This window comes from Alligator mississippiensis, chromosome 5 (assembly GCF_030867095.1).
Source record: "Alligator mississippiensis isolate rAllMis1 chromosome 5, rAllMis1, whole genome shotgun sequence".
Taxonomy (NCBI): Eukaryota; Metazoa; Chordata; order Crocodylia; family Alligatoridae; genus Alligator; species Alligator mississippiensis.
In genome coordinates, this window is record NC_081828.1 from 68,980,136 (window position 1) to 69,006,208 (window position 26,073).

The following is a 26,073-nucleotide window of genomic DNA, read 5'->3' on the forward strand; positions in this document are numbered from 1 at the left end:
TTGAGAACAGCATTACTTATTGTACACCATGGAGTTCAAAACACATCTAAAAGTGTATTTAATATATTTTTTAAAAATATACCTGCTAACAAAACTGTTGCTGTAAACTGAATGAATGCACTTGCTGAGACACACAAAAGAGAAAACAATATTCTAAACAAGAGTAAGAAAACTAGTTAATCTACCACCCATCTTCCATGTTTAATAGAATTATGGACAATTAGTGAAGAAATTTAAAAAGCAGGGTTAAAGAAAGCAAGCTAGTTGAATATTTTTAGGTAAAGAATATTTGTTGAGTGCTGGGTAATGAAGAACTACTGACAGTGACTTGAGTTGAAAGGAATTTGTTTCCTTTCCCAAGTTTCTACTTACTATAGATATACTGCAATGTTTTATTTTTAGTGATCATTAAGCCCCATGGCTCAAAAAACTTCTCCAAGTCAACCTGCATATGCAGGAAGGATGGCTTGCAATAAAATGAACTTCCTGTGCTCCACTAAAATGGATTTTACCAGACCATGTGCAATAGACTTTACTCAAATGAGGGAGATTATTGCTGAAGTGTAAAAGGAGTAAAAAGAAAAAAAAAAAAGCTATTAGAAAAGTTTAAAAGTTATTCCTTGAGTGATGAAAAATGTATTCCAACTTCTGGCCATGGAATTCAACCATAAAGAAAAGAGCTAATTGAAGCCAAAAGGGGGAACTATAGTCCAGAAACAGAAAGAAATGAAGAGTCAGCTTCATTTCAAAGCACAACAGAAGATTGCTTTCTACATTTTTTAAAGAGGAAACAAAGCATGTCTCAACTCAAGACATGTACTTGCTTGACAAATAGAATTTTATTGGTCATATGAATTAAATTTTACATTAAATATTTCACAATTTAAAAAAAAATAAATCCGACTTTACTAGCAGACGGTGTCCATTTTCACTATAATGCAGCTTAAATTAAAAAAAAAAGAAAAAGGAGAACATGTTAATTTGAAGGTCATTCTCCAAGTACAAGAGAAAGATACTTCAGGAATCACTTCACAAACAGTTCTGTGGGCAAGACTGAGAATAAGCCAATGAAAACAATTAGAGCTTTATTCAGATTTACATAAAACTTTTACATAAACTTTCCTCCTTTTGGAGGACTGATGTGGCAAGAGGCAGCAGCTTCCAGCAAGCTATAAGAACTGTTACTCCATGATAGACAGCTATACGTTTCAATGTGCAATTGAAATCTGGGTTACGGAATTTATTCAAAATCAAGAAAGAGAAGAAGTGTTTAGACATGCATATTGCACACCTGTTTTTCCTACAGATAGAAAAATAATTAATTTCAGCTTGTCACTGCCTATCTAGTTACTTAGAAATTATTTGTCACAAATGTGTACCACTCTAAGGGCAGCATAAGTATTCAAATCACAAAAATACTTTGGCTTAGAGCTGAAATAAGTTGTATAAAATCAGGAAAAGATATAAAAACAAAAACAAAGTCATTACTGTAACCATCTCAAATAGTGATGCCACGCCCTGGCTAGGGGGAAAAATTGATTTTTTGGATGTTTTTATGAAGGCTTGGCTACATTAGACCCACAGTTCACAGGATACCAAAGGTTAAAGAATTCTGTTTTCAGAACATTCCTGTTATCTTTATACACTGAATAATTAATGTGCTCAGTATGTTGCATCAGCCCAGGCACCAAACTAACACACCAGTCTGCAGTAACTCAGCATCTTGGCCAAAGGCTGGGACCACTGGTTAAACTCCCTAAGAAAACTGTATTTCACAAAAATCTTCCAGACTCATCTGACGTAAGTGACAATACTTGCTGCTATTAAAACTTAACAGTTGTTTCAAATAGGAAGGCGGGTGACAAACTGGGTAGCCTTCAGGCTAAGTTAGCTTTTGATTAGTTGAGCATCCTACTACGTTCTGTAGCTTTTTAAAATGGTAGGACTGATCAGGTGGCATGGTTAAGTGGAGGAATATCAACAACATGATTTTTTTTAAAACCAATGAAGCAAGGTGGCTCAATTTCAGTATTTCTATGCAGAAGACAACATTATTACTTTTAAAATTGGTTAATTTTACTGAAGTCCAAGGCAAAGATAAGGCAAGCATTTTTCCCCAGGGAGGCAGAGAAATTTGTTTCAAGTGAAAATTGGACATAACTGAGTCATATAATCTTTTTGTGACTTGGTTTTTATTTCCAATCAGTGATGTGACAACCCAAGTCCAAAATCACCCCACAACACCTATTTAGAGACCAATTTTACATACCTCAAAATAAAAAGAACAAAAAAACCCCCAAACTACTTATATTCACTAAAGGTTAAAGTTTTAAATCTTCAGTGACTGCAAAATTACTGTTAGAATTATGGTATCATGGGAAATCCAGATTTCTGTTGCAAAAAGATTTAGCCAAGGTGTCCACCTTTCATACTTTACTGCTATGGATTCTGTTTTAGTTTAAAACGTCAGATACTTTTTATTAAAACATTTAAAAAACAGGCATCTCCATCTTTATTACATAAATATATATAGAAGGGTTGTTTTTTTTTTGTTTTTTTACATAAGGATTATTTTTACATTTCTTGTAAACTTATTTTGTTCAACTCCCCATTCTCACCTTTTACTGTCACTAGCATTACAAAACAGTTTCATTTTAATACATTTTGCCCTTTAGAAAAAAATCCAAATTAAAAAGAGATGTAATGGAGTAGAAATAGAAAAATAGTCCTTTTAAGTACCATAATGAAGAAATAGCTCTCATTTAACAATACTCAAAGCTTGAAATCTAAAGTTTCCTTTAAGTTAATGTAAATAAATCATGACTTTAGTTTATACACTACACGTTTATGGAAAAAGTAAAAGCCACAGGTTTTTCTTAATTCAGCCTAGGAATTAAGATTTCAAATTGTACTTCCACAGGATTCTACATATCAGTTGAATCAAACAATTCAAAACCTTCAAAAAAAAAAAGTGACTAAAGTACTGTTTTGAGTCATCCAAGCTTATTTTTAAAGTGGATTACTACATTACATAACATCTTAATAAATATGGAGTTATATTGCAACTTGGAATTAAATTACAGTAAATACAAGACTAAATTGTTAGATTTGTTCTTTACCCCTTTAAAACAAAGAACAAAAGCTAAGATGCTTTTAGAGCTGTCAGTGAAACAGCTTTCATTAAGATTAAATTCTCAGCTTTTACTTTTAAAATAGGTATTTCAGATAAGCCATCCTGTGTACACAAAATTTAAGTACAGTATGTTTTGATTAAAATATGTAATGGTTCCAAGGCAAGTCCTTCATACATGGGGGTTTTTCAGGCTGCACAGCACATGTATACATTATAAAGTGTTTTTATTAGTAAATTATATTGGCAGCAATTGCAATGTCCAGTTGTCTTTAGAGCTTAATTTGGCCTTTTCTTTTGCTTTCTCCCCCTAGTCAAGGCACCTTAAAAATAGGAGAAATAAATCAGTCACATGTGAAAGGCTAAGGTTGAAAACATTTGTTCATAATGGTGTTAAGCTACTGACTCTTGTTCAGATAGCACCATATGCAAGACCCCCAAGGTTCATATATTATTGAAATCACCTAGAAAAAAAAAGAAAAGCTTTTCATGTTTGTTTAGAGATGGAGCTAAATCTCATTTGAAATTCATTCTAACCCCCAAACCATAGTCATACTACCACAAAGGATAGAAAAACTGCTTCTTGGCTCTGAGTGCTTTACTGCAACTTGGTAATTCTGATGCAAAATAATTTATTTTGCAATCTGTCCAGGGCCTGAAGTTACATTTTGATGCATTTCAGCTACAGACTTAATTTCCAAGGAAAAAAGTGCATAGTATTTGATGTTATTAGTTCTAATTTTTTAATATTTTTTTGCTTTTAGATACTTGACCCCAGCATCTGCTACACAATCCTACATTTGCAATTTTGCTCAAGCCTTTTATCTACTGCTTAATATTACTGAATTCATAATCTTGGACATATTTAAAGCATAGCTGGGTCATTGAGTGGAAGCTTTAATCCTCATGTTTGTACTTGTGGCTTGATAAAAGGAATTAGCCATTTTGACACTGAAATGGCAATATTTCTAATATTCTTCATGAATTATGGTAGAATAAGGTTTAAAGACTGGCATTATTTTTCTCTTTAAAAAAGGCTTCTTTTGAAAACAAAGTTACAAACAGAGCACTTCACTACTGAACTTGCATACAAAACTATATTAAAATATTTACCATTTGTTTCCACAGAGATGTTTCACACTTAGGTTACAAAGCAAGTAATTCACTAACATCTGGTAAAGGTCACAACGATGGTCTAAGCACTTATATAATGGTATCAAGACAGTTTTTAGCTTCTTGGGCCTTGTACAGGTGAAGAATCCTCTTAGCCGGAGGCACTCAAACGATTTAGACCAAATGAGAGCCGGCCCTTGGAAAGAGCCCACTTATTGATTTCAGCTTTGATAACTGTTGTAAGTGAACAAGAAAAAGATCTTAAATTATCCACGTGGGAGCGTCAAAAGATCTTCTTCAAGTCCTGCTCTTCTAGCGTTTTATCACTACTTGTTCATATGCTCTGAAACAAGAACAAAAAACCCTCAATTCTTATTTAAATGGAAGATATTAAGTAACAGTGAATATAGGTCAATTATTTATTTGCTTGCAAATTCTGATTTCTGAGGGTTTGTTTTTTTTTTTCCTGAAAATGCTTTAAAATATCCAAGTATGAACTGCTGTATTACAATCGTGAGACTACAAGATTGGAAAAAACTCACTTTGCCAAATATCACTGGCCAAATAATTTTTATAAATTATATGGGCTCAAGCATGCAAGATGTCAAATTAAGTAACTGGAATTCAACAATTCCTTTGTGCACACTGATTACATATTACCTATGAATTAAACACGCTGACACTAGCCCCATATGCCAGCCAAAGGATTATTTAATGGAAAATAATTAAGTATTAGTCCCCTCCAGCAGGTTATGAGGACGACGCACGGGCGGCCAGTTAATTCAGAAAGACAGCACCTGAATAATATCTTAAAACAGTTTTCCACTTAAAAATAAATTAAAAAAAAAAATTAAAAAAAAATTGTACACTGAATTAAGGTCTTCAAAACACTTAATTGCAGTAAAAATACCCTAGCTCAGGGGTGGGCAATTATTTCAGCCGACAGGCCACTTAATGAGTTTTGGTGAGCGGTTGAGGGCTACACATATTATACCTTCTGAAAGATTTTTTTTTTTTTTAAACAAGTTACAGATAAAAACCAAATCAGACTAAAAAATAATAATAAAAAAAAAAATCAAACATCCACTGTAACATTTTAATTTCATTTAAAAAAAGTCCCGATTTATGTTTTCTGTCCAGATTTAAATTTTTTTTGAGCAGTGTATATAGATGCAATTGCATAATAGCTCAAAATAAAGTCTTGCTCTAATATAGTGTGTGTGTGTGTGTGTGTGTGTGTGTGTGTGTGTGTGTAGGGGAGTGTGTGGTGAGTCTATGTTGGGGAGTATATGTGTGTAGAGTGGGCGGGGGGGGGGGGGAAGGTGTGGGGAGCTGCCCATGCACTACGTCCCTGGAGCCAGCTACAAGTGGAAGTGTGTGCGCCACAGAGCTTGTCCAGGCAGTGCAGTGCAGTTGCCGATGAGGTCTGCCTGCCCTGACTTGGCCTGTGGATGCCCCTGCAGCACTCCACATGGGGCCAAGCCCCACCCAGGGCAACTTGTGCCAAGTTCCTGCTACACTCGCTAACAGCTCTGGCCCCAGCCAGCATGTAGAGCTTCTTGGCAGTGCTACTCCCACTGCTGCTACAGCTGTCTGGGTACTGCTTGGCTCCCCCAGCCACCAGCAGCTCCTCCTCCTGCTCCTACTGTGTTGCTCTGAGTAGTGGGGAGCTGCAGCCAGGCCACACCTGCCCCAATCTGCAGGGCTCCAACTCCAGCTCCAAGCTGCCTTCCACCCACCCACCCAGCTGCCCACAGGTGGCTCCTCATTGAGCTGGGTGGAAGGCAGCTTGGAACTGGAGCCCTGCATGTGGGCAGAAGCTGCTTGACTACAACTTCCCCCCTGCCCAGAGCCGTACAGCAGGGGCAGGAGAAGGAAGAAGAGGAGCTGAGAAGTACCTAGGGTGCTGCAGCAGCAGTGGGAACAACCTCACCATGAAGCTGTGCATTCTGGCTGGGACTGGGGTGCTGCTGTTGGCAGGTGTGGTACAGGTGGAAGCATGATGCAGTCTGCCCTGGGTGACAGTGGGTGTGGCTCAGTCCTATGCAGAACGCCATGGGGGCAGCCATGGGCCAGATTTTTAAGTCAATTGGCAGGTTAGATGCAGCCTGTGGGGCGTATTTTGCCCACCTCTGCCCTACCTCACATGCAGTGTCACTATCTTATTGGTAATTTAGGAAGTGGGGAATATAGGTTGAAGTGGGAATTATAAAAGTCGGGTCACAACTATCTAATATTTAATTCAACTTCACTTAAAATTATTCTGATATACAGAACACACTTCTCTATAATCCATATTCTCCAAGTCCTTCAAAAGATGTGGAACTGGGAAATACTTAAGTGATGATATTTATATATACTATTTCTTGGGTACCAAGAGACAAAAGTAACTGCTCAGATTACATACCTATTAGGTAGATGATGACTTCCAAAAGTGGTACTCCCCCCGGGACCCACAAACAATCTCAGCCCTTCTTCTAAAAAAAGGGAAAAAAAGGGGTGGGGAAGGGCAACATGTTTAAACAAGCCCTTTTAAATTGTTGCCATACAAAGAATATATATTAAGAATATACATTTTAGAACTACCAGCTTTCAAACTTTTTTTTTTTTTTAAGTAGCTGTTCTTCAAAGCTATCACAACCTGCTCTCAACAGGTACGATTTAATGGAGGAAGATTTCCCATAAGCTTATATAATCTGTACAATTTGTTGGCCTCTAAGGAAACTGCAAGGGTCACAGAATTCAGTTACCTGTCTCCCAATCCCCTCCACTCAGGAGATTGCCCCAGAAAAAGAAACTCCTGGCAGCTGCCACCAATAAAAGTTCTCTTCCCACTAGCAGGAGCTAGGAAATAAATTATTAAATTGACGCTATTAATGGTCCTAGTACCCAACATCCTCCTCATAAAAATACCTTCTGCACTGGAGTCTAAACTGAAGTCCTGACTCTGCAAAATTTTTTCAACGATATCGTCTGCATCCACTCTGGTAGCATCAACCCGCTTCAACTGTGACTCCACAGAATCTTGCTTTACTGGATGCCTGCATGAACAGATGCATACAGAAATTCAAAGAGTAATGGTAAATATAATTAATCAGAATATAAATCACAGTAAGACAACTTTCAAGGTTTGTTAGGCATACCTGCAGAGTTTTTCTGAAGAAGCATCTTTAACAAGTGTATCAAAATTATTATCAGTTCCTTTTGGCTCACTCTCTTCACATGGCTCTAGAATACTTCCAATTCCAGTTGATGTACTTCCTACTGAGGTGTTTCTCCTATGGGAGAGCTCAGAGAAACTAGATGATCTGGAGTGACATGTACTATACCCTAGTGGAAAAAATAAGGAGCAGAGATGCATTAATTATCTTATTAGTGGCTAGGGTAGTGGCTCTCAACATTTTTAGACTCCAGACACCCCTCAGAAAATGCCAGCTCTTAGCTTTCACTCATTTCTCAACCAAGGAAAAGCTAGAACAAAGAACTCAGAAAGATCACACCAGATCAGGTATTTTTGACATTAGGGGATTATTATTTGAAATCTCCAATCTTGTGAATCAAATCTAGGTGTTTGCATCCCTAACAGTGCTGTGTCACCCTTAAAAGTGGTTCTCAGCTAGGGTGCTACAAGATCTTGGGTTAGGGGTTTTACTCTTCAATTTTCAAGGGGAAAAAAGCAGAAGAGCCCTCTCAAAAAGAACTGTTAAGAGGTTTCAGGAAAAGGTGCACACATCCTATGTACCTTACAATTTAATGGTTTGCATCACCACAACCTAAGTTTTCATCCATAGATTAGAAGCAGGTTTTACCGTACCTTACATTTTTAATAAAACATTAGGTTCATAATCATTCCATAATGGCAGTACTAAATAACCACCACACACCCACCATGTCCATAAAGATAGCTCCCCCCCATCCCAAAAATTCAGATTAAGGTTAGTAAGAGAAAACCCACATAAACCCAGGCATTTCTACGAGTGTTGAGTTGAGTTTTGTGGAATGTCTAAAACACAGAAGCTAGCAAAAGCAATAGTTTGTGAAGGAATTCTATAAAAATAAACTTCTACCTGACAGCTTTGATTGTTGGCTCGCATAGCTTGATGTTCTGGAATGTCCACATGCACCAAGTTCATCAGGGACAGAGGCACTCTTTGTTGAGAGATCTGTAACATATAAAGTTAAATTACTGCTGAATTTCATACCAACAGAATTCTATGACTGATGGAAGGCCAGAGATGCCTTCTTGTCTTGAAAGCCAAGTAAAGCTGGAACTTGACACTGGTTAAATAAGAAACTGTCAAGGAAAAAGCCAGATGTTGCAAAAAGTGCTATCAGTGTTGAAGTAAACTGAACTCTAAAAATCAGTAATTAACTCATTCCCAAGATGATCAAGAATATACTCAAGTGGAGTTTTAAAGATGACATACAAGGCAAGGTCCAGCTGCTTGTGTCCTGAGCACTGTTAACCTGGACATGATAGCTGGTTTCTAGGTTGGAAGTTTCTTGAAGTTGGCTATACTAGTTTCAGTTGACAGAATATTTTTCTTCCTTGTCCTGAACTGTGTTAATGATACAAGTTTGTAAAAAAGATTGTTTCACCTGACAATTAAATCATTTTTAGAACTAAGAGAATTATTTTAGCACTCAAGTTAAGAAGTGCTATGTGAATTAAACAAATCATAAAGACTTAATTAAACACAGTGTACTTGTAATGCATTGAATAAGATTATAGCAAGTTTCGGAAACATTAAGGGTCCAATATATCCATAAAAGCATGATGAATTTAAAATGGTAAGGGCCAGAGTTCACAACCACTTCTATTGAATACAAATCCAGAGTAACTCCAACACAATGTGCTGAAAAGCAAATCTAAATCTTTAAAACATTAGGCTCTTTTGAAATATTTGCTATATTAAATCTTTTCCTTCCTCTAACTCAGAAATAATACTCTCAACTACACCACTGCAAATGAACAGTTGTTAACACAATGCAATCACTGTATTTCTCAACAATTGGAGAGAAAAAAAAGTCATCTGTCAGTGATTCACTATGCAAAATACATTGCGAATGTATTTGCTGCTACTTATTCAAGTCTTAAAGAAATGAGAAAAGCCACTAGCATCATTTCATACCTGATACACCTAGATGATGTACTTTCAAATTCTCTCCACCTTTCCTGTCTTCATGCAAGGATTCTGATTCTCCAGCAATTGCTACAGACATTGCTGTGGAAGGAGGCCTGCAAGTAAATGCATACAAAAAAGGATTCATTTAAGCTGTACTTCTCTCAATTTGGATGAATCGGCATGGATAGTCTGTTTGCATGTGCACTTCACATGGTACTTCACTGGGATTTGGCAATCTTGCAGTATCTATTTTCTTTAGAACTTCACCATGTTTGTCTTGCCAAGTCCATTCATTTGCTGAGCCTTCTAGCAAAGGCTGACAGACTTTGAGGGTTCCTGGAAAGGTACAAATGTTCTGTTCCTTTTGTGACAGACTTTTGTATAAATGCAACTGGCTGGTGGTTTTCTCTTTCTTTTTTTGGTTAATAGTTTTAGTACTTCAGACCTCAAGGATTTTTATTTATTTATTTATTTTTTAACTGTATGAAGAGTGTTTTTGCCATGTATTGAACCATATGTAAAATACCCAAGAAGCCTTTCACAACAATTAGCTTCTGCAGTGAATATAGTACACTAGTGAAAGACAGGAAGCTGAAGTGATCTTCTGATTTAAAATATACTCATTTAAATTATTAACTATTAATTTGTTTTATTTAGAAGAGCCATGTTGAACACATGCCATTTAGGATCACAATACTTTCTTCTATATCGCCACTGATTACTCAAACAATAGCAAAATTGAGTTGTTTAATATACTTCCAGTTGGTAATACTTTTCACAACCTTCATAAGTAACAATTTAGCCATTACTTCAGTGAACTCATCAGCATATGAAGGCTCTGTTGACACTGAAGGTATGTGCCAATCTGTTTATAGGTATAACTTTAAATCTTTAAGTACTGTAGCACATTAGAGTACTATTAAATCTTATCCCTCCTCTCTGATTTTTAGGTTAAACATATAACTAAGCAACAGGTTAGGTTACAGTAATGGATACAAGACTGAGTCAATCAACAAACAGTTCAGCATGTGAAAGTTCAATTATTGAGCTACCACATATCAAATATTTAAATCAGCACGCCAGCTTTAAGTTACACTTTAGGAAGCAGGCGCTGAATGCAATAAGTACAGAAAGTGTCTGCTATAAAGTTCAATTCTGTGACTGTAGGTTTCTACCCAACTGTTTTATGGTAGTGGCATTACTAAGTTTAATATAACTCATATTACTAAAGTTTAATATATATATATATATATATGAGAGAGAGAGAGAGAGAGAGAGAGAGAGTGTAAATGCATTTTTAAGTATTTGTATTCTTAAGTAACCTAGTCCACTTTGATAATTACAGTTTAATATTATACATTTTAAACTAAAAGTTGGGGAGATAAAATGAGCTCTCTCCTTTATTTAGCACAGGGTCAAAAGAACCTCCTCAAAAAGGTCAGGCCACAGCTGAAGTACTGTGTCCAGTTTTGGGCACCGCACTTCAGGAGGCATGTGGATGGCGTGAAGAGGGTTCAGAGGAGGGCTCCCTGTCCAGTTAAAGGTCTACAGAAAAAACCCTATGTGGACTGATTGGGAGACCTGAACCTCTTTACCCTCTGCAAGAGGAGGCTGAGAGGTGATCTCGTGGCCACCTAAAAACTCATTGTGGGGGCCAGCAAGAAATAGAGGATACAATGTTTACCAGGGTGCCTGTCGGTGTAACTAGAAATAATGGCCACAAACTGAAAGAGAAAATTCAGATTGGACATCACAAGAAAATGCTTTACAGCGAGGGTTGCCAGAAGAGTGCAAAGGAGAGCCACGCACATGATAAGATGTCAGGAAAACAGACTTTATGATGAGAGGCTGAGAGCCATGGGACTCTTCAGCCTGGAAAAGCGCAGGTTCAGGGCGATCTACTGGTGACCTATAAGTTTATCAGGGGTGCTCATCAGGATCTGGGGGAACGTCTGTTCACCAGAATGCCCCAAGGGATGAGAGGATCGAACGGTCAAACTCTGCTGCGACCGATTCAGGCTGGACATAAGGAAGAACTTCTTTACTGTCTGAGCCCCCAAGGTTTGGAACAGACTGCCACCAGAGGTGGTTCAAGCACCCACATTGAACGCCTTCAAGACACATTTGGATGTTTATCTTGCTGGGATCCTATGATCCCTGCTGACTTCCTGCCCCTGGGGCAGGGGGCTGGACTTGATGATCCTTCAGGGTCCCTTCCAGCCCAAACATCTATGAAATCTATGAAAACCCAGGAGCACACATCCATCACCTGATTTATCAATCCCCTATTAGACTCTTACACTGGTAACAGCTTCAAAGAGATAGTCCCTTGATGCAACATTTCCCTCCCATTGCTGTTTTTTGAATTATCCTCCTGTCACACACACATCTTGTAAGATAGACTTTGAAAGTTTAGCTTTACATTGCTTTTACATTTTACCCCTAATTATTAGTCTTTATGTAGGCACTTAAATGCCTAATACACGCAAGACAACTCTCCCAAGATCAAATACTGAGCTCTGTAGATTTTTAGATGTACTTATACAATATGTAGCTCATTTTTATCTGATTAGAAAGTGGGCTGAGGAAAAAATAAATCTCAAAACCATCTGGATTAGCTAAAATATTTGCTCTGTTTATGTTGAAAGTTTAATATTCCAGAAAATGATTACTTCATTGGTTTGGAAGAAAACATCAAAACTGATTGTTAACCCATCGTGAAAAAGTCTAAGGTTTAAAACCAAGTTAAAAAATTCTGTAAGCTTCTAACAAATTATAACAAAGTCAAATAGACTGCACAATAGTCTTCAAGCAGTATCTTTAGGACACAAAAAACAAATTTCCAGGTAGAGATGACTTAACCATAAATGTCAGATTACTTTTTAATCTAAATAATTAGATTTAAAGATTGACTCTGGCTTTTTATCAAAGGTACACATATAAAAGGAACATTTCCTTTTATTGACAAGCAAAAGGATAGTGTTTAGTAGCCTTTTAGGAAGCAATACTGAATCATTCAGTACCATGAGGTATACAGATATATGCCAGTTGCTCCGACTCAAAAAGTAAATTTAAGAGTGTGAAGTAATTTAGGCTCTCAAGCAAAATCTGTCACATTAAACACATTGAGATGACAGACTTACTGCTTGTGTTCAGTAATACTAGGTAAGATAAGATTCTTCTTCCTGTCCATGCATATTCTACCCCTTTATGTAAAGCAGAGGCAAGACAAACTCTTTCAACACCCAGGAGAGGGGATCTTTCAGAGCCTGAGGCAGATGGGAGAATTATGCAAACCCCTGGGGGTGGGAGAAGGGGGAGTCTTACTTGACAGGACTCTCCTCACCAGAGTGGTAGCTGGTAGTGCTGCTGCCATAGCAGTACAGGCTCAGACTGCTCCTGAAGGACAGGCTGTGCATAGGCTCTTTGTGGGCTGCTCCTGGTGCCCCATTCATCTCCCCTCCCCACCCATCCCCAGGGGCAGGTCTGTGCCTCCTATGGTAAAGCCTCCCAGAAGGGTTGGAGTGGGGGGGGCTTACTGGTACCCCCTTTAAGTCAGTACCCAGGGCTGGTGCCCTGCTTGCCCCACCCTAGTCACACTACCATAAAAGGTTTAAAGAGGATCGCGATTGAACAAAGACTCCTGTAGCCCTGCTTTTGGTCTATGCAGAATTGTCTCAATACACGAACTGATGGTCATACTCTAAGGCCCTTACACAGGCCCCACTGTAATTGGTATAGCTATACAGCTAATGTTGCAAAGATTCTGGTTGTCATAACTTAAACACTTTCCCCCTCCCCCAGAGTCTAAGTTACCCCCAAATCCACCTAGAACCTGATGCAAAAAGATGGCCTAAGAAGTCATTTTAGCCCACTGCATTTCTTAACTACTGGACTACACTTGTTTCTTTTATACAGTAGTTTTTTGGGGTTTTTTTAATTTAACAAAGATTACACCACAACACAGCAATATTATGCTATACAAGAAGTAAACCAATAAGAATTGATCACCATCCTTGGAACGGGATTGTTGATTCATCAAAATTTAATCCTTTATTTGATAAAACAGTAAACACTGAAAAATAAATACATGTGGCACTTTAACTAGTAAGGATTAAACTGAAGACAGAAGCACTGTAATGTTTAGTTAAAAATGATGCACTACTATGAGTCATTCACAATGGACTGACCTTGGCTTCAGAAACTTTCAGAAAATAGAAAAAACAAAAGTTAGATTCCTTAAGAGAAGGCACAGACAGCCAAATAAAGAAAAGCAATCTGAAAATGCTATCTTATCTATGGCAGACAAGGTTCCTTGGGTGAATCTGATATCTTTTATTAGACCAACCCAAATAGTTGGAGAATAGTTATTAAGCAAGCTTTCGGGTTCAAAAACCCTTCGTCAAGCTAAAGAAGTTTCAGCAGTTGGTACGTGCTCTTCCTGGATGGAATGAAAAGGAAAGAAGCCAGAGGCTGGGCTGGGGGCTGAAGAAGGGTTTCTGAACCCGAAAGCTTGCTTAATAACTATTCTCCAACTATTTGGGTTGGTCTAATAAAAGATATCAGATTCACCCAAGGAACCTTGTCTGCCTATGTCCTTAGACCAACACGGCTACAACCTACACCCGTGCATCTTATCTATGGATTACTTCTTAGTTTTCAGCATCACCTGAGGGGTATTTTTTTTACTTATGGCCTCAGACCATTGGTTGAGAGAACTAGCTGAATAGTAGCCAGGATTATAAATTGAGGAACTACAAATAGCTGTGGTTGGCAACATTATAGGCTCTGCAGGGAAGATCTGGCTGTAGATCCACACTGCAGAGCCAGAGGGCTTCAGCCATGCCTGTGCCAGGGCCAAGCAGCAAGGAGCTGCACTGGAATGCCAGCCTGCCTTGGACTTAAGCTGGGTTGTTACAGCCCATGGCTTTGAAAAGTTACCAACCACTGGCACAGAGTAATTTAAACTGATATTCTGTAAGATAATGTTAACAAACCATCCTGGAACAGGTTTAGTTAAGAATTCATCAACACTCCTGTTCTTCTACCTTTCCCATAAATTATGCCATGTACACTATCTTGGCTTAATAGCTTGTCTTTAAAACAGTGGTTAAGCTTAAAATTGGCAACATAAGGTTTTGTTTTAATGTTTAAAAAAAAAAAAAAACACATTAAAAACAGGAGCTGACATATCTGAAGTTCTAGGTGTGCACTTACACTCTGTATTAACAGCTCAAGTGGTCTTCATGTCATCAACATTTCTAAGTGAAATGTGCAACGAATGCCATGGGATAGAGCAGCACCAGGCCAAGTTACAAAGGATAATAAATAAAAGGTAAGGTACTCAGCATAAAATTTAGAAAGAGTGTTAGCCATCCCCAGGTCACCTGTATTTTCAACAACTGACCTGGCCCAAATGTCATGTCTTTAAACTGCAGACCCAGAGTTGGATATTACTTTTTGTTTTTAATGTTTTAAGATTTGTGACAAGTAATGAAGTATTGATTCTTAAAATCACATTAGAATTGTAAAATTTAATTTAATCCTATTAGATTTTTGTGAAATCTAGTGTCGGGTGCAGGTTTCTACTTACAACTTTCAATTACATTTATAATCTGGGCAACAATAGCCCTGACTGAATAAAAACCTTCAGTGCAAACTATGTTAGTTTAAACACAAGCCTGACAGATCTGGCTGTATGGCCCCCTCCAGCCATTAATCTTTTTGTAACACTACAAATTTTGTACAAAAATCTATGGGCAGCTAGATATTCAAAGCCCCTCCGCTTGATGGCAAGAATCACCACAAAGGCATGGTCTCCAGCCAAAGGTGATAAGGGGCTACCCTCTGTAGTTTCTTCCTCCTCCCCTGCTACAGAAATTTTAAGGAGCTTGCAAGCCAGACAGGCTCACTGGTAGTCTTGCAAGCCCTTTAATGTTAAGGGCTCCCAGGCAGCCCAAGAGCCAGCTGAAGCTATCAGATTTCCCAAGAGCACTTCAAATTGCTTGGGCTGCAGGCACCCCTGTCACCCTTAGTTAGGTGGCAAGGGTGAAGGCCTCACAGGGTTGCAATGGGTAAGCAAGGGTCTCTGTCCTAATCAGCCCCTGTTACTGCACTGGAGGCAGGAGCAACAGGGCTCCCTACAAGTGCTCGGGCCTCTAAAGAGTGTTCCAGCAGCTCAGCACTGGGAATGTCTCCCCAACTGAGCAGCCCCCATCCTGGCAGCCCTGTCCCTGTTGCTTCTGGGCAACAACAGGGACACAATTTTACCAAGTAGAAAAATGGTTGCATTAAAGAGACGCAAAAGATTGATTGTTCTGTCAGATGGTATGTCTTACACGGTGTATCATAATTATGAGGAGATTCAAGTAACATTTGTGAATGCTGACTCCTAAAAACACTATCTTTTAAAAACAAGTAGGGTGCATCCACACATGCAAGTACATGTGCTTGCAACTCAAATAGAAGCGGTGCAAATTTGAGCCAGGGGTTTTTGCCTCGGCGCATGTGCTCAGACACGCACTTCGTTGTGGAGCAAATTGTGCCACTTAGGGCATGTCACAGCGGGGTCCTGCAGGGGGGCCATGATCTCCTCAAGGCCCCCTTCCCATGCCAAGTTGGCCCAAGGGCACCCTCAAATTCTCACCTGCCACATCTTTGATGACACATATATATGAGAGGCTGCCTTTTACACCCTCTTGGTCATGTCTTGATGAACATTCAAACCCTGTGGTTTCCTGGACCCCTCGTGGGTCCCGTTCTGCGATGGGTGCTGCAGGGGCACCCTAGCCTTATGGGCTATGCGTGGCTCCAACCACCCCTTTACCACGCCCCAAGCCTCGCAGATGGAATAGACGTTGTTAGGTCTCGGCCTTGCTGTAATCTGGCCCCTTCCTCTTTTGATCTGCGTCGTCTCCAGTGCTAGGGCTCTCCATGGCCTTGTCTCACGATGCTGCCCCCCCCTCCTGGGGCTCACCATACCCACACTGGGGCTTCTCACCAATGCCGCCTTTTCTGGGGCTTCTCAACTGCCTCTCCCTGGAGCTGTGGTCAGTGCATCCCAAATACTGCGCCCTTGCTGGTGCTGGGGTTCCCACACTGCTGTGGGTCCCCTATGAGGCCTCCTCCAACCCCTGATAGCCTCAACCAAACCACCGGTATTAAACAGTAACAGAACACAAGCCCCCCGGCTATAACTACGCTCAAGCTTACCGGGGATACTTCACCCCGCAGTAGAGTTAGACTCTGCTCCTGCATTCAGGCTGCTCCTCCCTTCCATGAGAGAGCTCATAACTCCTTGGCTGCTGGCAGGGAACTGCCCTGGCCTCAGCCCCTAGGCTTTATAAGGGAGCCAGGCCCTGCTCCTTTCAGTCAACTGACCGCTGGCAGGTGTAGGTCGCTTGCTACCTCCAGTTGCCCTGGCAACCAACAGCTGGGCTCCTTATTTACTGCGAGGGCTCTTTCCCTAGCAGTTTCCCCTCTTTAGGAGCAGGGCACCTCAGTGCTCTGTGACAGGGCAAAATAACTGCCTGGCTCCTCCCAGATCTGCAGCCAGGGGGAGCTAGAGCCCAGGGCCAGCACCTGTGCTGTCCCCAGCAGTATAAAAAGCTGCCTTGTCTTGGCCCCATCAGTACAAAAAGGTGTCTTGGCAAGTTGCTCATGGCTACCCACTCTCAGGAGCTTCTGGGGCCCAGCCAATTGGTACCTGGGGACACTACCCCTTGTGCCGGCTGGACTGCTGAAGCAGCCCTGAGTTCCCTGCACCCTTTACCCACTGCAGCAGTCTGGCAGTGGGGCCTGCTGCACACCTGCCAGACCCAGATGGGGACTGCACAGCCAGCTGCCAGTAGGCTGTGGCTGCAGAGTTGGCCTCTGTGTGGCATTACTGCCATGTGTGCCCGCTGCCCGGCCATCTGAGCAGCTATCGCCCGGAAGATGCTCTGGGTGTGGTGGCCTGCTTTGAACTGTCAAAACATGTCCTCCTAGGCCCATTTGTTCAGGAGGTCAGACACAGTCAGCTGGGTCCAAGGTGGCAGCTCTGAGCAGGCAGGATCCTGCCAGTGGCCTCCCTACCAGGAACTCTGGTGTTCCCTATTGGAAAGCTAAAAAAATCCCTGAAAAAAATCCCAGTCACTCTGTAAAATACCCCAAAATCCATGTTCCTCCACAATTAAAACAAGAGAGAGAGAGAGAAGCTAAAGTGAACTCTAAATACATGTTTCATGAATACACAACCCCCCCCCCCCCCCCAACAGGGGCCAAATGCCCCCCCCAACAGAGGCTCCCACCCCCCCTTCAGGGCCTACATGCCCCACCCCAGCCCCCCCGATTGCTGCCCCACCTGGCCCCATCCCCTGCCAGCTGCTGCAGCCGCCCCCGATGGCTGCCCCCCCAGCTCCCCCCTCAACCCCAGGCATCATCACTTAAAAAAAAAACCCCAAAAAACAAAAAACCAAAAAAACCGACAAAAAGAAAAAAAAGCCTTTACTCACCCTAGCAGCAGGGGCTGTGGGGGCTCCTGGCAGAGTGCCCCAGGCAGCACAGGGTAGTGTGGGGCAGCAGGGCCTGGGCTGTCCCACTGCCCTGCACTGTGCAGGCCGGGTCCCAGTGACACAGATGGCAGTTGGACTGCTGGTAAATGCTGGGGGGTTTTTTGTTTGTTTGTTTTATTGTGGGGATGCTGGGGTGCAAAGGGCAGGGGGTGGGGCTAGGCAGGAAAGGGATGAGGGGCCTCAGGAGTGATGGGGCCATGCAGGGAAGGGATGGAAGAACCCGGGGGGGGGGGGGGGGGCAGGCAGGGGATGGGGGAAGTGGGTGGGGCCAGTGGGGGTTTCCCCCATAGTCCCCTCCCCCCTCCTCCAGCCCCCTCAACCCCTTACTTACCAGCACTGGAGACCTGCTGCTGGCACGCTGCTTGCCCTTCATGGGCAGGCAGCGTCCTTCAGCACCAGAGCATATCTGTGGAGGACCCAGCCTCTGGTTTCCTCAGGGCACAGTCCCTGACTGTGCCTTGCCCCACTTTTTTTAACTCCATTTTGTTTTTAAACCCCTGGATATCCAGGGGTCTAATTTTGCCCCCGCACTGCAAACTTGCAGCGGGGGAAACCTTTTCCTGTTCTTGCATGTGCCTCTTGCAGCATCTCAAAGGGGTTTAAGATGCTGCAAGAGGAAACGTGCGGGCTCATCTGGATGTGCCCGCAGTGTTCAGGATACTATAAACACGACTTTGGGTGGTAATGTCTCTTAAATGCTTACTGACCATGTTAGGGAAGTTGTGTTTATCAAGCTGTGACTCCACTGGACATCAGAAGCTTGCCATTTTTGCTGTTAGAGTTGGGCCAACAGCCAAATGACTTAACTCACAGTAAGATCTCTCATTAATCTAGAAAGAAGGCAAAATCCATATTAATAGCTAGATTTTTCCCTATAGTTGCAGCATACCATTTTTTGTTTTGTGGCTAGATGCAGAAGTGTCTGTATGGTGGAGTAGAGCTATTAGACTCCCACAGATACAGATCAAGTGTAGAAGTGCAAAGCATCAGGGGCATCAGGGCACTATTTTCCCTAACTCTCTCTCTGCCCCCAGCCCCCTCCCAAAGAAAACACTTAAAGCCACAGATATCAAGCAATATGCTAATAGGCTTTCTAAAAATAAGCATCAGTGCAGTTACCTTCCAGCAAGCATGTTTCCATAGACTTGGTATATTTGCCCAAGTATTTTTTTGTATCTATTTCCCTGGTGTCACAAGTTTAGAGTGTAGTACGTTTTTCAAGTGGGTAATAAACATTTCAAAGCAAGAATTGCCACAGTTATAAATATTTATCTGTGTTATTGTTCATCTGTCATTTGATTTTTATTCGGTTTATTTCTTTAAGTTTAATATGTTACCATCAAGGTATAAAATGTACTTCCACTTACATACCCAACTTTAAACAAGATTTTAATGTTTAAAATTTAAAATTTAAGATTTAAAATGTGCATTTTCACAGACCTGCATTTTGCATATTGGCTTCTATTCTACCCAGGAGAGCACACACAACACCAGCAGACTCTCCCTATGCCTAAAGAAGGGTGTTGTCCCCACAAGCTTGCAAAGAACAATTGTTCCAACTATTTAGTTGGTCTAATAATAGATATCTACCCAAAGAACCTTGTCACTTATGTACTTAGATCAACATGGCTACAATCAACAGCCCTTTAAATAAGATTTGAGTATCTAATTACTAACAAATTGCTATTCCACATGAGGCTTCATAAACTTACGTTTTAAAACATGGGTCTCCAGACATTAGCTGCATGTTGATCAATAGCTACAAATCAAAAAAGAAAGAAAAAAGCCACAGCATAAGATGACAGCAAAACATGGCACATTGTGGTAATACTTGCTACAAATCTTACATTTACAAGGTAAGAGAAAAGTGCCACATCCATATCAAATTGTTACATGCTTATGTAAACAAGCATTATTTTTAAACACCAAACTATTAGTACAAAACAGTTGAGCAATTAAGACCTTGCATGGCAGTCCTCTAAACAGTCCCCTAAACAATATTTCCAATATTGGAAATCAGTTATATTGTTGCATTTCCAGTTTAGGATTCTGCAAGGGGGACATAAAACCTTCCTAAAAATGTTTAAGCATTGACAGTAAGTAGTTCAAAAAAATGGAGGACTTCAAGGAATGTTATCTGTTACCCTAGATCAAGAACAGAGCTTTCTCCACTGCATAAAATTAACAATTTCAAGATGTGGCTTGCTAAGGAATAAGAGTCTGTGCTACCGTCACAGATAGCAGGAACTACAAAGGCAAACAATGTGCATGTGTGTTGTGGCACAATGTTATGATTAAATGGCCAAGAAGTTAAAACTATTGGTACGAGTTTCAGAAAGTTTTTCTGGAATACAGGCCTCAAGGCAGCAGAAACTGATGACCTAAACTGTATACTTAATGATAGGGACTACCAATCCCATTATCCCCACTTCACACTAATTCCATTTCAAGTGATTAGAATTTCAAACAAATTTAAATCCCTTCGGGATGGCAGGACAGACAAGTACATCATTTCTGTAAATCACATTCTGAAGCATGAGATTTCAAAAATTCCCATAAATGTTTTGGTACTGCTTAGTGTATACAAGTGAGCAAGTGGAGGAAAGGCATTTCCATCCTCCATCAGAATCCACAACTGACCTATAAAGTTAGTGCATTCTTTAGAGAATCAGCCAAAGCAGTTGAAACAGCTACACTTAAAAGAGCTCTCTGTACAGTGATTATCAGTGGCTCTCAAAGAAATCAGAATGTCATTGCAACATACGGTGGCTTGTCTGTATCTACAAGCAGAAATTATTGACACAAGGAAAGTTCAGTAACAGCAAATATATTTTCCACTGCATTACATGCTTGAATGTAAATGTTCAGCTTTATGACACATATAGTTAGCAGAAATGCACTTCTAGCTCAAAACAGTATGAGGGGGGGAAAACATGAATTACTTTGAGAATGGAATTATCTTGTCTTGTATTTTTGGTATCATAACCTTCCAGTAAACAGCGACGAGTTGTATTCCCTGATCCAGCAAACTCTGAAAGATTTAGGTCTGCAAAGCCCAGCTATTAAGAAAGAATAAAGAGTTAGAGTACAATAAAGAGGTGGTTACTGCATGCACAGTAATTAAGTTATTAGCACTTTTGCACACTAATGTGAACTATACTACTTAGCATAGAAGAAACAGCCTCAAGACAAAAAGTGAAAAGCAGTAAAAATATAGTCAATTCTACAGCAACTTGTAAATATAATTGGACAACTGATACTATTCAATGTGTCTAAATGCCAAACATATGGCTCTACTCTTCGCTCAACTTTCATCTCAAAAAAGAAACAAGGAACTCTTTATATTTAAAAATCCCACCTCTCTGCAAGAGGGTTAATAGAAATAAACCCTTTTATCACTCTTGAAAAAGTAAGGCATGAAGAACTCGGGGGGGGGGGGGGGGGGGGGGGGGGGGGAGAAGAGAATTACTGTATAAGCATTAGGCAGACAAGGTTCCTTGGGTGAAGATATCTTATTAGACTAACTCAAATAGTTGGAAAATAAATATTAAGCAAACTTTCGGGTTCAAAAACCCTTCGTCAGGCTTGAGCCTGCTAGGAGTTCAAATAGTGCCACCTTTGATTTGGAAGAATACCGAAATGAAAAGCATATTCTAGTCTATTACTCTTCTAAGAAAACACAAAACAAAATCAGAAAAGTGTCAGTTTATAAGCTAGATAACGTCCATTTACCTTTGCATACGTCTTTCCACCTTTTAACTCCTGCAAAAAGGAAAAGAACAAATGTATGCTGGTAACTATACAACTCAAAAAGCTTTTGAAATATTGCCTTTAAGGGACCTAAACAGTAAACTACTTTTCAGATATTAAGTGACTAGATCACTGCCATAGCTTTATTAGTCTTTTGTATAAGTGACTGTCAAGAGCACAGATCTTGTGCATTTTGCCTATAACACTTATCCATAAGGAAAAATATCTGTAGTTCTTCAGGTCTGATTTCTCCCTACTTATATTTTATATTCATAATAAAACCAGTGTTAAGCAATCACCAATAAGAGTATTCACCTAACAAAGGCAGTAAAATAACACAGAACTTCCTTTATGTGGAAGCATCATAGTGTTATAATTTGCCTTCTGCTTTTGATGCAAACAGACACTTCTGGATGCAATCGTAACATGAGAAGCAATTTTATTAACTGGTGAGGAATCTCTTCCCAAACTACTTGGAAGAGCTGTTCCTGCAGAATAGACACAACCCAATGCCCCAGCTTCTAGACACCTAATGATAGGTCTGAATGCAATGGCCTTTTGCACTACTGGCTTCCCTAGGGACCAAGGCAGAAAGCCACAGGAAGAAAAGAGGGGAAGAGGAAGAGAGAATCACCAGAAATGTAATGCTCTCCAAGTTCTTCCTTTTCCACAGGGAGGGAAGGACATGCATGTCTCTGATGCTGCTGAGCCCAACAGTTTCACACCCCAGTTAGTGAGGTGGGCACTTTTGCAAAAAGAATTCCAGAACACAACTTGTTGAATACCAAGTGCATAAAAAGTCTCCAATTTATGTTCTGAAGGACAGTTGAAAAACTCCCATAGTAGTAGGAATACCTACTACAAAAACTCCTTGCTACTGGTGGCAGAGTCACCTTGAGGGAATGAGAGGCAGTAATCCAGTGCCACAGCAGCTATTTGTTTCTGCCACTAATGGTGGGCAAGCAGGAAGCATACCTCTGGAGGGGGAGTAAAATCAAGTTAGTACATGGGTCTCTAGGCAAACAGCTACAAGATCAAGCCAGGCTCCAAACACATCACATTAGCTATGGCCTTTGTGCGCACTTGTGACGTGCGAGGAGTCATGTCCCTCATTAAAGTGCAATAAGCAACTTTGTATTTACTATGGGGAAAAAGAAAAAAAAAAAGTGTATGCACGTGGGCAGTTAGAGTAGCTAAGGTGCTATAAGTTTACATCCTAGTCTTACCTCATGACAACTTGCCTGTACAGCCACAACTTTAGCGAGCTACTTCCTACTCTGGATTCCCATCCATAGCCTCAGTCAGATTTAGCTGTTTTCCCCAGGAAGAAAAAGTGAAGCTAACTGGTGTTTCTGGATCAACAGTTAGTTGATTCCAGTTTATTCAACAGATTCTGAAGACCAAGGAGAAGCTGCCTGAGCAGACTAAGGAGACATTACCCATTTACTACAGACTAAGAGGACGATGACTAGTGACTAAGAGGAATACCACTAAAGAAATTGCTCAGTCAGGGTGACATTTTATCCAGATTTAAAATTCAAAAGAATTATGACTAGCCAGTTATAAAAACTAGTCACTGAAATATGAAGATAGATGTAACAATTAATGAACTAGTTATGTTAGAGTTAATTAATGATATTACAAGTATATATTGACTAACAAGGAATACTTAACTTGGTTATAGCTACCATTTGTTTTATGCGGTCTACCAGCTCTATACAAATACAGGGGTCAGTAGCAGGTTAGGAAAGCTATCAGGGAAACAAATTAAAGTCTAACGGTGGGGGAGGAAGGAAGGGGAGGTGCCATTTTTACCTTCCGTACAGATACTCTGCAGACACAAGGATCTAGAATTCCTGTAGTAGCACTGGCACTGATTTTGCAAAGAAATACAAACTTCTTCCTCCAGTGAACACAGTTTGCTTGTACTACCTCCCTGCAAAGAGAAAAAAAAAAAAAAAAAAAAAGAAGTGACAGAGCCATCATTAAACATCTTCTAAATGCCCAGGCATTCATGACCACAAACAGGAATACTGAATGAATTAGCAAAAAACAACCAAAAACCAGTGATACTAATAGTTTTGCTCCCACAGGCCAGCTGAATGGTGTCAAATCGGTCCATGTGCCTGACAATCAGGCTCCATGCCTCTTCCCACCCAGTTGGGATCAGGTCCTGTACCACTAGCCACAGGTCTGTGGGGAGCCCCATAAACTGCATGACATTGCATTGGGGGCCAGACCTGGCCTGTGGGTACCCTAGCATAAACATAGTCATATTTGTGCCACTTTCACTAAGCCTTTATCAACTAACCTTCAGGATGGTTTGACATCACTTAGACACTCACATAAACATTTTCCATTTATTTTTTTAAAGTTGTCTAAGCATATTCAGCATTTCCAGTGTTTCAACAGGCACAATGCAAGGCTTTGAGTACCAAAATGCAACAGGAAGACAATGAGACTCCTTTTCAAGAAAAACTAATGGTATAAATAAGCTGCCTTAACCTGACATGGATACACAACAGACACCAAGGAGGAAGAATCCCCACCACCTGCTAGACCAGCAACAGGAAAAAGATTTTTTTTTAAATTACAAAAGTCTAATTCCCAGCAGTGAACCTCAATCCTAATACATAACATCCCATTTTAAGAATCCTGGCATAATTAACAACCTTTACAAAAACAGCCCTCCATTTAACAAAATGGAGTTCACAAACAAATGGAATTCTAGGCAAGATTTCAACCCTCTTACAGAGGCAAGAGATGAATACATTCACTTGTTGTACAAAAGGAAGCCCTCTCCCCCCACACCCATGGATTTTCTATTTGTATGCATCTTTCAGCTTTAAGAACAAAATCAAGCAATACTTAAATTGACATATTTAAAACATTTACTATGGGGAGGCAGTATGTATATAGGCAGTTAGAGTTCTTAAAATGTTCCAAGTTTACATCCTAACCTTAGCACCTGGTAACTTGGCCATAGGTGGGAATCAGGCCATAGATGGGAATCCAAAATAGGAAGTAGCTAGCTAAGGTTATGGTTGCCTATTAGCCACATCAAAATAGCAACTAGGCAGGCTTAAGTGACAAGTTGAATTAACTGGGATTGTTTCAAGGCACAATGTTAACTGCACAGGCCAATTGACCAACAGGTATATAATTTCAAGTACCAAAGCTAACTTGTTTAGTGCTAGCTCAGGCACTTCTGCATGGCACTACTTTGTGCTGGGTAGATACTCCATACTACTAGAGGCTGATCTGGCTCTTCTCTTGTTTTGGTGACTCAAGTTTAGTGCCTGCTGGAATTTGGCCTGGATGGCATCGAAAGTCCAGTTAGATGGAAAAGAACTGAGTGGGATAGCTAGTATAGAGGCTGAAAGGAGCAGGGGAAAAAACCTCCAATTCCTATACTTACAGCATTGTGCAACCAACCCAGACTTTCGTCTTTAAATTGCATGCTGTAAATACTACTCCCGATTTCTGAAGTAGCAGACTCCTTCTGTTTCCTCTCCTCTCCTTCCCTCCACCCAAAAAAGAAATTTCTAAGGGTAGAGGGAAAAGATATTACTCCTAAACTTTCCAACTATGGGGACCCCTGGAAGGCAAATAAATAACTTGCTGAAAAACTTGGCAGTTATACAGCTTTCAGTTTCTATAGCTGGATTAGTGTAGCAGGAGGCTTGGTGCTCCTGCTACTTTAAGAGAAGGCAGGCTGTGTGAGAATCAGCCTGCAGGTGTGAAAGGGGGCAATTAGGAGCACCACATGACCTAAAGGGGCTGAGCTGGGTTGGGCTATCAGGATAAGCCCAGGGCTTGTGCCCAGCAAGTAGTCTAACCTTGAAAGCCGGGTAGGAACGAACTCCTGAGCAGCAGGGCTGCAGCAAGGCTCCTAATACTGAGCTGGAGTAAGCAAAAAACTGATAGTTTAAGGATTGAGACTGTAGGGGAGGTAGACATAGTGCCATAGCAAAGGGTGGTGGGGGGTGAGTGGGGCAACTGCCCCGGGTGACAAAGCAAAGGGGGCACCAACAGGTGCTGCCCAGCTGGGGTGGGGCACAGGATGGAGCCATGAGCACCTTGTTGGGGGGGGGGGGGGAGAGAAAGGGAAGGAGGGGTGTGCAGGGACAGGGGAAAAGTGGCCCCCACTGCTGTGTGCACTCCTGGGCAAGCATGTGCCCCCTCAGATCTGTGCATGGGGCGAAGGCAGGCTGCTGCTGTGCGCTTTGCCCCAGTTGCCAAACTTAGTTACTACAGCACTAGATCGAGGTCTCAACTGGCTTGAGGGCAGGATTAGGGCCTGTAGGATAGAGGTCAAGGCCAAGCAGCAAGGCCACAGTTGGGATCACAGACCCATAGCCCATGAGGGGCAAAAGCTAGGGTAATAGAATCATAGAAGTAG

At 40.9% G+C, this 26,073-nt stretch overlaps 1 protein-coding gene across 3 annotated transcripts in view; it reads right to left on the reverse strand.

Moving 5' to 3' along the window:
- Nucleotides 1-817: 817 nt before the first annotated feature.
- Nucleotides 818-26,073, reverse strand: part of EEIG2 (EEIG family member 2) — a 59,852-nt gene continuing 34,596 nt past the window's right edge. The window contains exons 2-12 of one of the 3 annotated variants that reach the window (XR_002087651.2): nucleotides 23,487-23,607; nucleotides 21,654-21,683; nucleotides 20,864-20,980; nucleotides 19,634-19,680; nucleotides 9,376-9,482; nucleotides 8,311-8,406; nucleotides 7,387-7,573; nucleotides 7,157-7,284; nucleotides 6,651-6,720; nucleotides 4,244-4,586; nucleotides 818-3,453 (exon numbers count right to left, since the gene is read on the reverse strand). Coding sequence is in view for 2 of the 3 variants with exons in the window: in XM_006270420.4 (XP_006270482.3) it covers nucleotides 4,556-4,586; nucleotides 6,651-6,720; nucleotides 7,157-7,284; nucleotides 7,387-7,573; nucleotides 8,311-8,406; nucleotides 9,376-9,482; nucleotides 19,634-19,680; nucleotides 20,864-20,980; nucleotides 21,654-21,683; nucleotides 23,487-23,607 (934 nt within the window). In the remaining variant the exon portion in view is untranslated. The other 2 variants (XM_006270420.4, XM_059728446.1) reach the window with 2 other exon arrangements.